Source organism: Orcinus orca, chromosome 14 (assembly GCF_937001465.1).
Source record: "Orcinus orca chromosome 14, mOrcOrc1.1, whole genome shotgun sequence".
Taxonomy (NCBI): Eukaryota; Metazoa; Chordata; class Mammalia; order Artiodactyla; family Delphinidae; genus Orcinus; species Orcinus orca.
Genome location: NC_064572.1, coordinates 81,324,160 through 81,340,693, shown reverse-complemented (window position 1 = coordinate 81,340,693; position 16,534 = coordinate 81,324,160). Strand labels below are relative to the sequence as shown.

Genomic DNA, 16,534 nt, shown 5'->3' with positions numbered 1-16,534 from the left:
AATGATGTAACCAGAAGGTGGCGCTATTACTTCATGAATATACCATAGTAAGGCACTATTCACGTTATGTCATAAAAATAAAACGCTAGAGCTTCCCTGGTGGCGCAGTGGTTGAGAGTCCGCCTGCCGATGCAGGAGACACGGGTTCGTGCCCCAGTCTGGGAAGATCCCACATGCCGCGGAGCGGCTGCGCCCGTGAGCCATGGCCGCTGAGCCTGCGCGTCTGGAGCCTGTGCTCCACAACGGGAGAGGCCACAGCAGTGAGAGGCCCACGTACAGCTAAAAAAAAAAATAAAAATAAAAATAAAAAATAAAACGCTAGGATTTCGTCAGTCAAAATTGTAAATGTTAACTCTAATTCAGCAATATTTTCAATACATGTCTTACGTGAGGTTTGACAAAAATACAGTTTTCGTTAAGTCATTAAAAAATAACATATACAAATAACCAATTCTGGATCTGCTTCACAGGGAAGTTTGCAAATGGAAAATACGAACCCATCTAAGTGTATTTTTCGCTGCGTCATATGTGGACTGTCAAACCTCCCATGACAAGGAAGATTCTTACCAAGTCTGGTACTAAGCTGGTATGTCATTCCAGTTTTATACAAACATTTCCTGCCTCACCAACTGTTAGAACTTCTGATAAAGACACAGCACTACTTTAACTAGAAGTAAAAAAATGGCTGAGAAAGGGATCTTTTATTTTTTTTTTTGGTGAAAGCAACAAAGTTTAGAACTTCCACATTTAAAAAAAAAAAAAACATTTAAAATACTTCTCAGGGAAAGAAAATTAAGTTGCACCAGTTAATAAAAATTACCAACACAGATATCCTTTATCCAGTTGCATTATTACTAGATGCTGGATACACAGCAAGTGTGGACTACTTGTTACTAACAGTGGGTTTGCAAGAAGCAGCCTCTAATACTTAACAGGGCATTTTTATGAGTGCAGGTCTACAGCTCACCTGGGGATCAGTATGTCCTCTGCACTCATCCTTATTTGTGTCATACCGATCTAACCAATAACCAAACACCGCAGAAGCAGCCTGGATGATTCAAACAATGCTTTGAAGCCAGAATAATTGATTTTGCTTTTGAGAACACGTTTTCTAATTAAGCAAAATAAGCTCTTTTCCCCCAAAAGACTCATGTTTCCTTGTGCAATTTCATATCAAGTTATACCCTTCCAAGTCTACCAAATAATCTGTCCTTAAATTCAAGTCAATTAACCAAACACATTTTGTACTTGTTCTATTTACTTGTTCACACAAGAACTGAACCAGACCAAATGAGAAATAAGTTAGAATTAATTCTGAGCAATTTATTCTCAAGTCATTACAGTGTTCAACCAGTTTGATGTATAAAGATGTCAGACATAAAAGTAAACAATGGGAAGCACACATATATTCCCATTCTGAAAGAAGACATGTTATATATACAGAAAAAAATGCAGCAAATATTAAGGTATTCAAAGTAATTCTTTGACAATTCAGATGTGACATATTTACAGGAAAAGTATAAGTTTTAAAATAATTAAATAATTTTCATAGAATTATAAAAGTATTGAGATAAATATTAGGAGACTCTGACAATCACAAGACCATTTCCCTGTGCTATTTTATACAAGGGTAGTTCTATAAAAAGTCCCAAAATAGAGCTAATATTTTGCCACTATGGAATATATCAAATTACCAATACCAAAATATTAACATGAACATGCAATGTAAAAGCTGTACCAAAGAAAACAGCATTAGGCTCCTGAAATAGCCAACTGTCTACACAAGATTTCTTAGGTGTGTTCATGAAAAAAGAGCTTTCTAAAGGAGCTGCTGTAATGGATATATCTGCAGAGAAAGTGATAACTACTTAAAACCTTTTCATTCTATCATTCTCAAATGTAGCTGCAAAAAAGGAAAAATCTAAATACAACTTCTAAAAATATTAGCTTATGAATAAAAATGTTGAGTGGTGCATTCTTGATGCATTCGGATTTTTAAAGTGATGCTATGATAATTCTAGTATAATAGACAGTAACCTCTGGACCCCACGACTGTAATAAGAAATCCACCCTCCCCTCTCTTTCTCAAACAAGAAGTCATCTTAGAAAATGAAAAGGAGAAACAGTGACATTTACGAATTCAAAACAACACAGTACTGTAATACGGCAAAATATCATAAAAATAGCAGCATGTGAAATTCAAGACTATTTTCTTAAAGCAAATGTTTAAGAATGAACCGTAAAAACAGTACTTGGTCAAACTGGTCTATTACTCAACACCTGAAACTAACGATCTTTTAGAGAGGTGCTTATACTTATGATATCCCCATGATTAAATGTAAAGTCAAATATGTGTTTTAAAACATATATTGCACAGATAGTAGAATAACAACATTCTGGTATCTCTAACACAAAATGGTATGTTATTTAGTACATTAACCTATGCTACTGAAAATTAATTTTATCCTAATAGTTTAAAACCAATCATGTAGGGGTTTTGAGCACATTAATCTCAAAATATTCCTAAACAAGATGAAAAAACACAGGCACTTGAATACAGGCTATTAGTGACAAAACACAGAGGTTACAATCGCATGACTAAGGGCAGTATGTCTTTACACATAAACTTGAGGTCTTTCACTGATCCAAATATAGAAATAAGAACTATTTTACAAAACTCTGACAAGAAAATCAGATCTCCAAGAAATTTCGTATCAAATAATTTTCACTGAATAAAGCAATGACTGCTGCACGTCTTAAGCTTTTACAAATAAATGTCCGAGATACGGTTGTTTGAATTCTAATTCTCCCCTTCTCTCCATCCCAGTACAACACACGACCCTCACTAACTGTCCAATAATATCCTCTATGCAAAACTCACCGCTCACCTTGAGACCCAGAGCATCAAACATGGCTACCATTTCAGAACTGTCCACACTGCACTGTAAATGTTACAGCACCACAGACATCATGAGTTTAGATCCTTTTGTCTGGCAATACTCCATTCAATAATATTAACCGGTAAGAATGTGTAGAGATTGAACATTTAATTGGAAGTCACAGTAGCATTTTTAAAACAACCAAAATAATTAATAAGCATTTTTCATGTTTTAAATTGTGAAACATTTAAATTGTCAAATTCGCTTGGAAAAAATATCACACACACTTTTATCATCCCAATGAGAACAAAGCTTCAGACAGCTGATACTGAGATACTTCGTCGGGCTTTTCTCTTTCTTTCTTTCTTTTTTTAAAGAAATTGCATTGAGTTTGGCCACACCCTAGCTTCTTGGCTTACCAGCTTATAAAGAGAACATCGATGAGGCAGTACACTATATGCATTAAAGCCCCTTTCCCCTTTATCATCTTTGGCGAGAAGCCTCTTGAAAGGACACTGAGGGCGGATGAGGCGGGTCAGGCTCCACGTGCTTCCATCTCACACATCGCTGACTGGAAGGCTTGCGTCATCCAAGTCCACGGGGTCACAATCTTGTTCCTGAGGGCCATTTTCACTTTGAGGTTTTAGCAGAGCTTGTTCAGTCACTTTGGTAGCTGGTTCTCTTGGAGAGACAGTCTGGACCTTGAAGTTCCCTGGCTTGACCTTGGCAAGAGATTCGTAAAATCCTCGCTTCTCCATGGAAAAGCTTGAGACCAGAGAGTCGCTGCGAGAGGCTGTGGATCGCGGGGTGGCTGCTGTGGCACCGGCAGAGAGGAGAGCGTGTTTGGGTTCGGAAGGACAGCGGGAATGCTCCTGCAAAGAGGGGTGCTGATCAGACACGGGCAATCATTAACGGCAAGGCTAGTAACTCAGTGTGAGACTTTATTCTCTGAAAAACAAACAGAACAAAACACACACACACAGAGCAGAAGCATGAGCCATGCAGCGTACATGTGCAAGTTCCTACCCAAAGCAATGCAGTTTTAGGAGTGAGTTTAGAGCGCTGACAGCCAACAACCACGCCCAGTAAGAACAACAGTTCTTTTTTCTGAAGCCAAAGTTCGTAGCTGACACTGAAGACTCAGCCTAAAGGGGAATGCAGTGTGCCAACTGCAACTGAACTGTGTTTAACAGCGGGCCTACCAGCTTTACCATTTTATTTAAGAGTTTATTCTCAATAAACACTAGGAATTATCCCACACATTTTAGAAAGATTAAAAAATGAAAATGCAGAATATAAAAATAAAAGGCCATTATCTCTTTAATAAGCAAAACTCAACATTTTTCAAACCTATTATTTTGTCTGTCAGCCTCACGAACTTAAGTTTTTGGTTCCCTGAATTTCACTGCAACCAATAATATCATAGTCTTTTCACTTCTTATTTAATTGCATTTATTTTTGCATATGGCATACATTCATATGGTTTAAGATTTTAAAGGCAGAGAAGGGTACATATTTAAGCATTTATTAAAACTGTGGTGAAATAATTTCAGCTGTGAATATTAATTTCAATACGCTTCTAACTAAACCAAATCTGAAGACAGCCTGAAATATGACCATTCCAAATGCATTGCCATATAGTTCCTAGTATATTGTGTTCATTTGTGACATTAGTGGCTTTGAAAACAAAGTGCTACAAAACACTCTAGATTCCCATTAGATGGCTAAATTTCACCTGAGATTTAATACACCATGCACACTATACTAATGTAGAGTTTATCCAATGCATGTGCACCTGTGAGTTTGAGCAAACTGCTACCACAAAGGTGCATTTTAAGTGGTGTAGTATAAAAAATTTCAAAATACAGGAAATACAGAAATTGAAACTTGTGGCAATTCAGTAAATTAAGCTTTAGTAGATATGACTTTTTAAATTAGTAAAGTTGTCTCTTTTTTTATTATTTATTTATTAATATCCGTATCCAACCTGATAACTGTAGTGAAATAGTTTGCGTTAGTGTTGACAAAGTCAGTTATGATAACTGCAGAAGGCAGTTTAGTTAACTCAACTTTCCAGAATCAGTTGTTAAGTAGTGAGTAAGTCCAGGCCCTCTAGTAAGAAGGCACGTTTGCGTGAGAGCCCACATACGTGCTGCATTCCCCAGTTCTGGACGTATACCTCTGTATACAAGGATTCGACAGCCTTCTGGCCTGCCGCATCTGGAACACAGTGCAAAGCTAAGATTAGAGTTAACCTGTACTGGAGGGGGGGAAGAGAAAGTTCCGCTGATAGTTACAGCTTAGAGAGTCCAATCTGCCCCCACCACAAAGCACAAAACACAAACGCCCTTCTCCAACTTTTCCTCTTCCCAACAGACATTGTTTTTGCAGAGAGTCTCATACTTGACTGCTGAAAAGGTCACATAAAACACAGGCAGTTACAAAATTAACACCTATGAAAATAATTTCTGAGACATTCCAAACAGGATACAAGAAGAATAACTTTAAAAGTGAGAAAAATGGATTTGTATTTACTGATCTAGAGTCATTTCTAATAAGAAACGATTAAAAGACAATATTACTGCAATACTAGAAATGCAGGAAAATACTGGAAGTGCAGACTATCCAGCATCAATGAGTCTAGATACTAAAGGCTCTCATGCTCCACGTTAGACCACCTTCTGCAGACCAATGTGCTGCACTTCAAGGCGATTGAAAGTTCTTCATTGCTTAGTAGAATTTGTATTTTCAGATCAGAGATCAGTGGCCAAAGTATTCCAAAGCTAAATCTTATTCCTATATGATGAACTTGTACATGATAAATTAAAAAGTAAAGACATTTTCCTTACTGAGAATGTTTAGCTGTTTTAATTTTATTATTATACTACCAAAAAGATAATTAAGATAGTAAAAAGCAGCCTTTTAAATTAACCTAGTAAAAAATGAGAATGAAATGGAAAATACTGACTGAGAACACTAGATTCTATTTAAAGTTCCAGCTGCTCAACTGTCTTCCAGCACTAGTGAGGCAAAAACCTAAACTGAAATCATAGGAAGCAAAAAGGAAATTGAGACCTTCACAAAACTGTGTAATGCTACAACTAAAGGTGCCTCACATGATTAGGCCAAATACCATACTAAGAATTGGTAAAATTATACCAAATCTGGACCTACTGACAAGTAAGAACTCCTAAAACAAAACAAGGAAATGTTCATTCTTTAGTTGCCCTGCTTGTGCATTTAAGACAATACAATGCACAGAAAGTTATGTATACATAACACTACAGGAAGCATTAAATTAGAAATGCATTATTTTTTTTGCAAGTCCAATTGGTATGAAAGTCAACATGCAGATAAATCTCAAAACAGAAAGAAACTGAAAGGATTAGGGGGAGAGGAAGAAAAATAACTTGACAGGATCAGGGGACCCAAGGGAGTATCACCCCAGAGAACAGGAAACATACAGAAGACGCTGATCTGCCAGGTCCCCGCTGTGCTACAATGGCACCAGAGACTGCTTTAATCCAACTGTGCATCTCTTCAGGGCTATCAGCCTAAGGGGAAGGAAGGATTCATTCAATTTTTCCTCAAAATCAGCTCCTATGTCTATAAATCCAATGTATTCATTTTGGTAATTAACAGTGTCAACAACAAAATCATTCTAAGGCAATGGTTTCCAAAAACTTTTAGAAATCACTTTTTTAAACCAGGTTTTGCTGGGTAACTTACAGAGATGTAAGTTGGGCATGTAATGTTTTAAGATGAGACACATCAAAAAGTGTCAATATGAATAATTATGGAGAGAAAACAAGAAGAGGAAGAAGTCAAAGAAAGATCTTCTCATTTCTACTGCTATATTGTTTGAATTTTCAAGATGAATATTTATGTAATTGTGCAGTTAAAAATCCACTGTGACATCATTTTATATGTTATTTTTCTAAAAATAATTTCTAGGGCTTCCCTGGTGGCACAGTGGTTGAGAGTCCACCTGCCGATGCAGGGGACACGGGTTCGTGCCCCGGTCCGGGAAGATCCCACGTGCCGCGGAGCGGCTGGGCCCGTGAGCCATGGCCGCTGAGCCTGCGCGTCCGGAGCCTGTGCTCCGCAACGGGAGAGGCCACAACAGTGAGCGGCCTGTGTACCGCAAAAAAAAAAAAATAAATAAATAAAATAATAATTTCTAACAATACCCTAAATCATCATATTCCAAAGCATCATCTTCCTTGATAGGACCATGACTTCCAATGTGAATTAAAAACCTTACTATGACTTTAATCCAATTAAACAAGGCCCTCAGAGGGGTGGAGAGGTACTGCCCTTTACTTCTGGATTCTACTATCTAGTAGTTTAAAAATTTTAAAGATACAAGTAATATTTTTGAACCAATGATATTAACAAAGAGTTTTTAAAAGGAAAAACTCAAAGTAGGCAAAGGCAGAGTATACTTTCATTCACTACAAACAGGAACACCAGTCTAGAAGTCAATTTGGCAAAATAAAGAGGTTTAAAAAAGCTCACGCTCTGATAGTTACCCTCGATCTAAAAACGTATTGTAAAGAAGTAAGAAATTCAGGCAAATTTATGCACAAAATGTGCACTACCACATTAAATCACAGTAAATGTACAAAAACTATGTAAATGAGTGATCAGTAACAGTACAGTAGAGAAACAGTTTAATTGTGAAACATTCATATAAGAGAGCATAGTTCTAAAAGGTTTTCAGAGAATTGGTTTTTTGTGTGTGTGTGTGTGGTACGTGGGCCTCTCACTGTTGTGGCCTCTCCCACTGCGGAGCACAGGCTCCGGACGTGCAGGCTCAGCGGCCATGGCTCACGGGCCCAGCTGCTCTGCGGCATGTGGGATCCTCCCGGACCGGGGCACGAACCCGTGTCCCCTGCATCAGCAGGTGGACTCTCAACCACTGCGCCACCAGGGAAGCCCAAGAGAATTTTCAACGTAGAAAAAAATGACTATAATATAGTAAACAAATAGGATATAACACTATATTGATATCATATAATCCCATTTGTTATAAAAAGATATGCTCTAATAAAGGAAAAAAAAAAGAATGGTTGCCTGAATGTGGAATTCTACATGGTTTATAAAACATTTTTTCTTCATATTTCTGTATTTTCTAAATTTTCTGCAATAAGCATATGTAGTAACTTTTATAAAACAAAACCAAATGTTCTTTTAAAAAACTTCTAATCTAAATAAATGTGTTAAGTAAAAAGTGTATTTTAAACTTAAACATAGGATACTATCTACCATTAGTGAAATGATACGATATACTGTGTACTTTTATTATGGATATTCGAGCCCCCCTTCTTATAAAATTACCAAAAGGTGATATAATTAAAATTCCAAAATATGTGCAAAAATAATCCAAATTGAAAGTACACTTAGCATCTAACTTAAATAGCATTTCCCTTCCTCCAAATAAAACTTAATTCCATCAAAGAATACCCCTATTGGCTGAACATATGACCTGCCAATAATCTTACATATAACATTTTTTATTAAATTGGCAATTATATTTGTCATATTTTTTGCTTATTTTTATGAGCAACACATTTATTTATGTTTATTTCACCTCTAAAATTATTTATTTCTTGTTAGGAGGATCTATAATCTCCAAAGAAGTATCCTACCTGCACATAGAAAGTTCGAGACGATGTTACAATTTCAAAGAGGTTGTCTCTCATCATTATGTCACTGTTAACAAAAAAAATTTTCCAATTGTACTTAAATAGCAGTTGTTTGATAGTTTCCTTTCACTTCTTTACCCAGTACCAAATATGTGTCAATGAGAAAATAAATATTAGAGATAAAATACTGATTTAATTGAGAAATACTAAGTGATCGTTTTCCAATTTATTTTTGCATTAAATTTTACATATTTTATATAGTTGTATGTATTTTTAGAAAGGTTCATAAAACAACTTTAAAATTCAAAGTTTTCAACTGTGAAGAAATCAGTTTGCTCAAAGAAACAATGGCACAGTTAACATTCTTACAAAGCTCTATTGCAGCAACCCTGAAATACTAGAATTAATAATACATCAATTTGTCAAATACGATAGCTGTTCACTTTAAATTTTGTCCTTTCCATTAATAAGCTTAAGAACTGTTTCCTAATTTGTAGTTTTCAAACAAAAAAATCTCAATACTCTGTTTCATCTGAAGGTTTTGAAAGTTTTAGCATAACCCACTAGCAATAACACAAAATATCATCTGTAAGTACATCAATTAAACTAAGGAATTATATATTGTGTAATAATAAGTTGTGTCAGACACCAAGTCAGAGGTGGTGCTTACCTCTGCTTACATTCCTGGACTTTATGAACCTCTTTAAGTGGTATTACGCGGAGAGGTTCCTTTTCCTGTCAAAAAAAGCAAATAAACAGACACATGACATATATTCTTAAAATGCTTTTAAGCATTAGTTGTTTTATTTAGAGGTCTATGCGAAAATCATGCTTCTTTCCTGAAGCACATCTAAGACATAAATCTACCTTCTTGAACCATCCAGCATCAGAATAGCTCAAATACTATAACCTGATACACACTGTGATTTGAAACAAGGAAACTGGCATATAACCCATGTTCACATTATTTATGCGCTAAATGACAGTGTAGCTTATTAAAAACCATTAACCACCAGACTTTTCCTTGGTGAACCCCTATATACCCAGTAAGTGGAGTACTTCCTATTTTGGAATGTTATTTTCATACAGAGGGTACCAGAGTAGTGAATACCCAGCTTCTTTGAGTTAAATTTGTCATTTTAGGAATATCACTTTTATATGAACACATCATTTTAACAAGCACAATTTATTAAACATTTACTAAGTGCCGGGACATCTGCTATGTTTTAAATGTGTTATCTCACTTTCCACAACCCTAGAATACATGCACTATTACTCACCTGAGGAAACAGGATTAGCCATATTAAGTACCTCACCTAAGGTTACAAAACTAGATATAAGGTTCACACATAAGATATAACTAGCTCCTAGTTAGCACAGTACTTACAGTAAACATTTCATGAAATACTATACACTGTATTTCACTGAAAACGACACCATGAGTTTAAGACATACCATTACTTTATGCAGTACTAAGAAAATAATTAAACCATGGCTGAACACTTTTTTAAAACCAAAATCTATTTTTTAAGTTTTAGAAAGTAACTCATTTGCAGGTAAGCTCTAGGACGGCCTCTTCATCTGCGTGGCTCTGGCCGCCCACACTGGTTGCCACTCCAGACACTCCTTCCTGCTCCTGCACCACCACCTGGGACACCTGCACTGATGTGCCTCGCCTAGAAAATTTACATCTGAATTGTAAGGAACTGATGGGAGGAAAAGAGGGAAAACAGGGTGACGAAGGATCCCCCAACTTTTAAGGTTCTTTACATATTACAGATATTAATGTTTTATCTGTGATATATGTTATTAAATATTTTCTCCAGTTTTTCTTGTCTGCTGAAATCTTTTATACCTACTGAAAGAAACTTTTAAATTCTTATCTTTCAGAGAAACATACAAAAATATTTACAGATGAAATGATATGCCTAATATTTGCTTCAAAATAGGAAGGGAGAAGTAGGTGGTGGTACAGAAGAAACGAAACTAGTCATGTGTTGATAATTATGAGATCTGGGTGATGGCTATATAGGGGTTCAGAATACTATTCTATCTATTTACTTTATGTTCAAACTTTTCCATGATCAAAAGGTTTTGTAAAAGAGCCCTTTTATACTTTAAACATCAACTTTTATCATATATTATCCTTGAGCATATATAAAAATAGGCAAAATAAATGGGTTAAGGTTTTTTAAAACCTCACATTCAGACCCCAGCTCACTTTCTGACTAGAAGCCATCAATCGCAGTGCTTTTCACTCCATACTATTCTCTGGGCCAGAAAGAGCACTGGTGATACTACAGCATTTCCTAAGAATCTCCCACTGTGTCCCTGAGATTTTCCTCCAGCTGCCAGCACCCTTTTCTGCAGGTTTTGGTGCTGGTGTCTTCTGATCTTACCCAAAGGTGCTGTGCACACACAGGCAATGACAACACAGCACAGCTGCTGCCTGGCTCCCTCACCTTCAGCATCCCTAAGAGACCTGAAGATTTCAGAAATGTTAAAACGGGGGGAGGGGATGTGCATCTTAGTAACTGACAAAGGTCAATAATTATATTTAAAGTGTTCAGCTTTATCTGTGTTTGCTAAATACTTAACATATTCCTGAATACACATAATATAATTTCCCTACCTCCTATGATAGTTCAAGTATTCTTTCATCTCAAACTTTATAGCATAATATCCACATGCAGGTTTTCAAATTATAGTAAATATTTCTATAATAGTTCTTGTCTCATTATAACTACTGTGGATGACAAGGGGACATGTCAATTTCTCTGGTAAAACTGAACTCCTGAAGGCCAGAACATCACTGACTGCCCTCTTTATTCCCAGTTCCCAGTGCACCAGGGCCATGGAGAGCTCAATGAACGTCTGGTGCAGGAAGGACTCCTCCCAGAGGACTGGCATTAACCGAAAGCAACGAATCAACCTGCCAACCAAGCACAAGGGTAGCTTCTGAGACACCAAGGCTGGTACTTTTTGAACCAAATAACTACTGCTTCCAACTGAGGCTCTTAGGTTTTGAAGTCTAAGAAAGGGTCCCATGCTAAAATGGCTATTCTTGTTATGCTATGTCATTTTTTTATTCATTCAAAAACACTTATTGATTATTTTCTAAGTACCAGGTGCTGTGTTCATAAAAGGGTACAAAAGAGAATCTTTGCTCTCAAGAAGCTCATGCAATTAACTGGTAAAGACAAGTATGCAAACAATTACAAAAGCCAGTGGGAAGTATCATGACAGGTGTGGGCATCAGCTTCCATGTATGTAAAGAGAAGCCACGAAATCCAGAGTCCAAAAGCCTTCCAGAAGAACAGACACCTGAGATGAATCTTAAATATTCCCTTCCTATTCTCCAGTGCTCTGCTGTCCAATAGAGTAGCCACTAGCTACGTGTAACTACTTGAATTTAAATTAACGAATACCAGATACAACCGGCTTTACTTTTAAAGTTAAATACAGTCAGGCTCCTCAGTCGCACTAGCCATAGTTCCAGTGCTCAAGAGCCACATGTAACCAGCAGACGTGGCCAATGCAGATAATGGAACATTCCCATCAGTGCAGAGTTCAGCTGGACAGTGCTGCTCTGGTACCGTCATTCAAATAAAACGTATGGTTCCCCCCTCAAATGTCCCATAAAAAGAAGAGGTAGGATCGCACTCAATTTATCCAACAATCTATTGCAGAGCTCAGTCACACGACAGGAGTATTTTAAATAAGGATGTTACTCAAACAAGTGAAAGATGGACCTTCAATCTTTGATTCTACCTTCAGATAGGACAAAAATATCTTGTATGAAGAAACTTAAAAGTCAATCTGAAATGGAAAAGAAAATATCAAGAGAGGGCAGGGAAGAGAAGGCAGAAATCAGAGGGTCAAATGTTGACTTTCAGAGACTTAATTCTTTCTACCACCTCCTCCAATGCCTTCAGAGGAAATCTGTAGACTGAGGGGTTCTGATATTTTTAATTCTTTCAAGGTAGAATGCCTTTGAAGATACACTCTTTTTATTTAAGATGTATTTAACAAAAATATCATTAACCAAAAGCATCACAACAAAATAAACTGAACTGCATATACCTCTCAAAACCAGATTTTAATTATTTTAAAAATAGAAAACAGGACAAGAAATTATATAATCACCACAGTGTAACACTTGTCAAACATTTTTAAAGCAACATTCATGACTCAGCAACATACCAGTTCAGATTTGAAGTAGCCTATTGTGTTTTCATCCAATTGAAAATATCTTCTCTTCCAGTTTTTCATCTATCAGAGATGAACACAGACATAAAACTTCTGTTTCTAAGAATGTCAAATGTTAATAACAACTTAATTATTCTGATATGAACCCACAATCAGAAATGTCAAGCACTGGAAAACCTTACTACCATCCCTTAGTGAGGAGATACAGGAAATTTCATCTCTTTTGCTACTCAGGCCTTGAACTCCTAATTCAACTCTGGTGGCTGGCTTTCAGCTCTTACTGTATGATTTTATAATATGGTCTTATTTTTTTTATGCTCTAAAAGTTTAAAAAAAAAAAAGGCACTTCCCCATCCCCCACAAAGTAAATGCCACCAAGAGTTGAACAGCAAGCACAGGAAATGCTGTTAACCACATGAAGCTTCTCGTCTGTAAAGTGCACGAACCCTTCCACAGGTACTCTATAACGCTAAGAAGGAGAGCAACACGTATTTAATAAAGTGAATATGCTTTGTACAGATATCTTCTGTCAATGAAATATAGCTTTTGTGAAAGTACTTCAATATCTCTAAGGGTTAGTTAGTATTTTGGATTTAAGAGTAAAACAAAAAGAAAGGAATGTCTCTTTAAAAGCCCTAATTAACACTCGACCTGATGAGAATTCTGATTTTACCCGTAGACATGCTGGAATGAAAAACCTTCAGCCCTTACCTTCATTTCCCTTAGCCTAAAGAAGATCACACAATTAGAGCTGAAAGAACCTTCCTCTGGCTGGCCTAAGCTAATCAGACTTGCCAGGAGTGATGTGAGGTCAAGCAGAACCGCCAGTAGACATTTAAGTACTTCTTTACTCACAGAAATTTTTAAAATTTTATTTTTAAACTTTGAAGTTTATTTTCTCATGAAAGTCTATAGATTTAGTTCACATTTTAGAAAGGTATTCTGGATTCATAAACACTGGTAAATTTACTTGCTCTTCCCACAATTCACCATCATGGATCTGGTTGTGTGAGAATATCTGGGCCAAGACGTAATAGCTCTTACTAAGGACCAGGTGCTATGCTAAGTGCTTTCTATTTATATCTTTCAAAAAAGACCTCTGGATGGTAGGTTTTATAATATAATTTTCCATAAAAAGAAACTGAGAGCCTGAGAGGTTAAGTAAGTAGCCCAAGGTCTCAGTGTTTTCAACTGGGGTCGCCCAACCCCGTATCGAGTAAGTGATCCTTCCACACCCTGCTCCCCTGGTCTCCCCTTTCCTGCCAATCTCCCTACTAGAGCTCCCTTTCCCTGACCTATTCCCAAGGGGGGTAAAAAAATCAACAGAAAAACTTTCTGGAATAAATTTAAGCTGTTAGGAAGCTCAGTTAAAATTGAAGGTTAGTGGTAATAAGCATTAACTTATCCAGCCACCCACAGACCAAGAAAATAATAGCACTGAGTTTTGAACACAGAATAACCCCTGTTCTATCCGATGACTCCTGGTCAGTAAGCTGGTCTTTCACTTTGGATCTTTCAAAAAACAAAGCAAACCCTAACCCTAACCCATTTTGAGAGTTTGCTAATATATACTCATTTTTCATTACTTCACATATTTTGTTAAACTACTCACCACTGCTCCTTGTTTTACACAATATCCAGCTTTGATAACTGCACTATCTGAAGATGGTTTAGGAGTAAAGTAAGGAAGATGGCTTTGTGACCGCTTCAAATTATTTCTGTCAATACTTTCACCACATTCATTTACTTCTTCTTTCTAAAATGAAGCAAAATAAAGATATTCCTTTTTTGCTTGTTTACCTTCAAAGCATACTTGTAGTTCACGGTGTCATTCTAGTAGAAAAATCTTAAAATCCATCTTAGTTCAGTTAGAAACACGGATCTTGGAGTAAAGAGTTTTCTAATTAATTTGAGATACTTAATCATAACTTTCAATACCACTGATTAAACCACAGATTTCTATTTCTCTTTTTCTGCAAAAGTCCTGCCACCAGTGTTTTTTGGTTTTTGTTTTGCTGGGGGGGGGCGCTGGATGGGGGGTATAACTTTTAATTTTGAAATAAAGATTCACAGGAAGTTGTAAAAAAACAATGTACAGGAGGTCCTATGTACCCTTCAACCGGTTTCCCTCAACAGGGAAACTGTATAACTATAGCACATTATCAAAACTGACACCGAAACATTTTGCAGACCTTATTCATATCTCACCCGTTTTACATGCATTCATTGTCTCTGTATATATCATTCTATGCGATTTTATTGCCAGATCTGTGTAACCACCACCAGCGCCAATGTACAGAGTGTTCACAATAGGATCCCCTGGGCTACCCCTTTAGAGCTTCTATCCCCAGTTCCTTGGCAGCCGCTAATTTGTTCTCCATCTTTATTATTTTGACATTTAGAGAATTTAACATAAATGGAATTATACAGTAGGTGAGCTTTTGAGATGGTCTTTTTTCACTCTGCATTCACTTTGGAGATTCATCCAGGTTGGTCCTTGTACCAACCGTCTGACCCTTCTCATTGAGAGTAGTATGCATGGTTTGGACGTACCACTGGCTAATTCACCCACTGAAATGGCACTTGGGCTGTTACCACATTTGGGCTATTAGGAATAACGCTGCTGTGAACATTCACGCTGTTTCCGTGTGAACATAAGTCTTCATTTCTTTAGGATAAATGCCTAGGAGTGCAAATCCTAGGTTAATACACTGATTGCAAGTTTACTTTTATAAAGAACTGCTAAACTCTTTTCAGAGTGGCTGTACAATTCTACATTCCCACCAGTTATGTATGAGTGATTCAGTTTCTCCTCATCTTTGTCAGCATTTGTGTTATCATTAATTTTTAGTTGAGTCATTCTGATAGCTATATGGTGACATCTCATTGCGGTCTTAATTTGCATTTCCTTACTGGCTAATGATGGTGAATATCCTTCCTAGCACTTATTTGCCACCTGTGTATCTTTTATCTTTTTTTTTTTTTTTTTTTTTGCGGTACGCGGGCCTCTCACTGCTGTGGCCTCTCCCGCTGCGGAGCACAGGCTCCGGACGCGCAGGCTCAGCGGCCGTGGCTCACGGGCCCAGCCGCTTTGTGGCACGTGGGATCTCCCCAGACCGGGGCATGAACCCGTGTCCCCTGCATCAGCAGGCGGACTCCCAACCACTGCGCCACCAGGGAAGCCCGTATCTTTTATCTCTTGATGAAATCTCTGTTCATGAATTTTGCCCATTTTCTAACTGGACTGTTTGGTATTTTTACTATTGAGTTTTGATATAGTTCTTTATATATTCTAGATACAAGTGCTTTGTTGTATATGCGGTTTTACAAACATTTTCTCCCAGCATGGTGCTTTTCTTTTCATCCTCAACAGATAAAACATTTTTAATGTTGATAAGGTTCAATTTATCAATTTTTTCCCTTTATATAGATTGTGCTTTTGATGTCCAGTCTATAAACTCTTCACCTAGTCCTAGATCCTCAAGATTTTCTCCTTTGCTATTTTCTAAAAGTTTCACAGTTTTAATTTTTTTTTAACAGTTCAGTCCAGTGCTTTTAAAAGCCTGACTATACACAGTTTTCATGTTCCCCAAAGCATTGGCCTGCTGTTTATTTATAACGTACAACACAGGTGACAATCTATTCTACAAATCAACCAAAGGTGTATTTTCAAGAACTCCTAAATCTCAAGAGAAAAACTAAGTACTCAAGTCATATCTTAGGGAATTTTCAATCTGTTCTACATTTAGACAGGTCAACAGCTCTAATTATGTACTTAACTTTGTAATCCTAGCACTT

The 16,534-nt window shown here is 36.9% G+C and overlaps 1 protein-coding gene across 7 annotated transcripts in view; it reads right to left on the bottom strand.

The window, feature by feature from the left end:
• Positions 1-1,298: 1,298 nt before the first annotated feature.
• Positions 1,299-16,534, bottom strand: part of PLEKHA1 (pleckstrin homology domain containing A1) — a 58,898-nt gene continuing 43,662 nt past the window's right edge. For 4 of the 7 annotated variants that reach the window (XM_004265748.4, XM_033420846.2, XM_033420845.2 and 1 more), the window contains 6 exons: positions 14,349-14,492; positions 12,731-12,799; positions 9,198-9,262; positions 8,531-8,594; positions 6,344-6,433; positions 1,299-3,751 (listed from right to left, as the gene is read on the bottom strand). In XM_004265748.4, the coding sequence (XP_004265796.1) occupies positions 3,437-3,751; positions 6,344-6,433; positions 8,531-8,594; positions 9,198-9,262; positions 12,731-12,799; positions 14,349-14,492 (747 nt within the window). In that variant the 3' untranslated portion in view covers positions 1,299-3,436. Of the gene's footprint in view, positions 3,752-5,028; positions 5,100-6,343; positions 6,434-8,530; positions 8,595-9,197; positions 9,263-12,730; positions 12,800-14,348; positions 14,493-16,534 lie in introns of all 7 variants that reach the window. The other 3 variants (XM_033420842.2, XM_033420843.2, XM_049696995.1) reach the window with 3 other exon arrangements.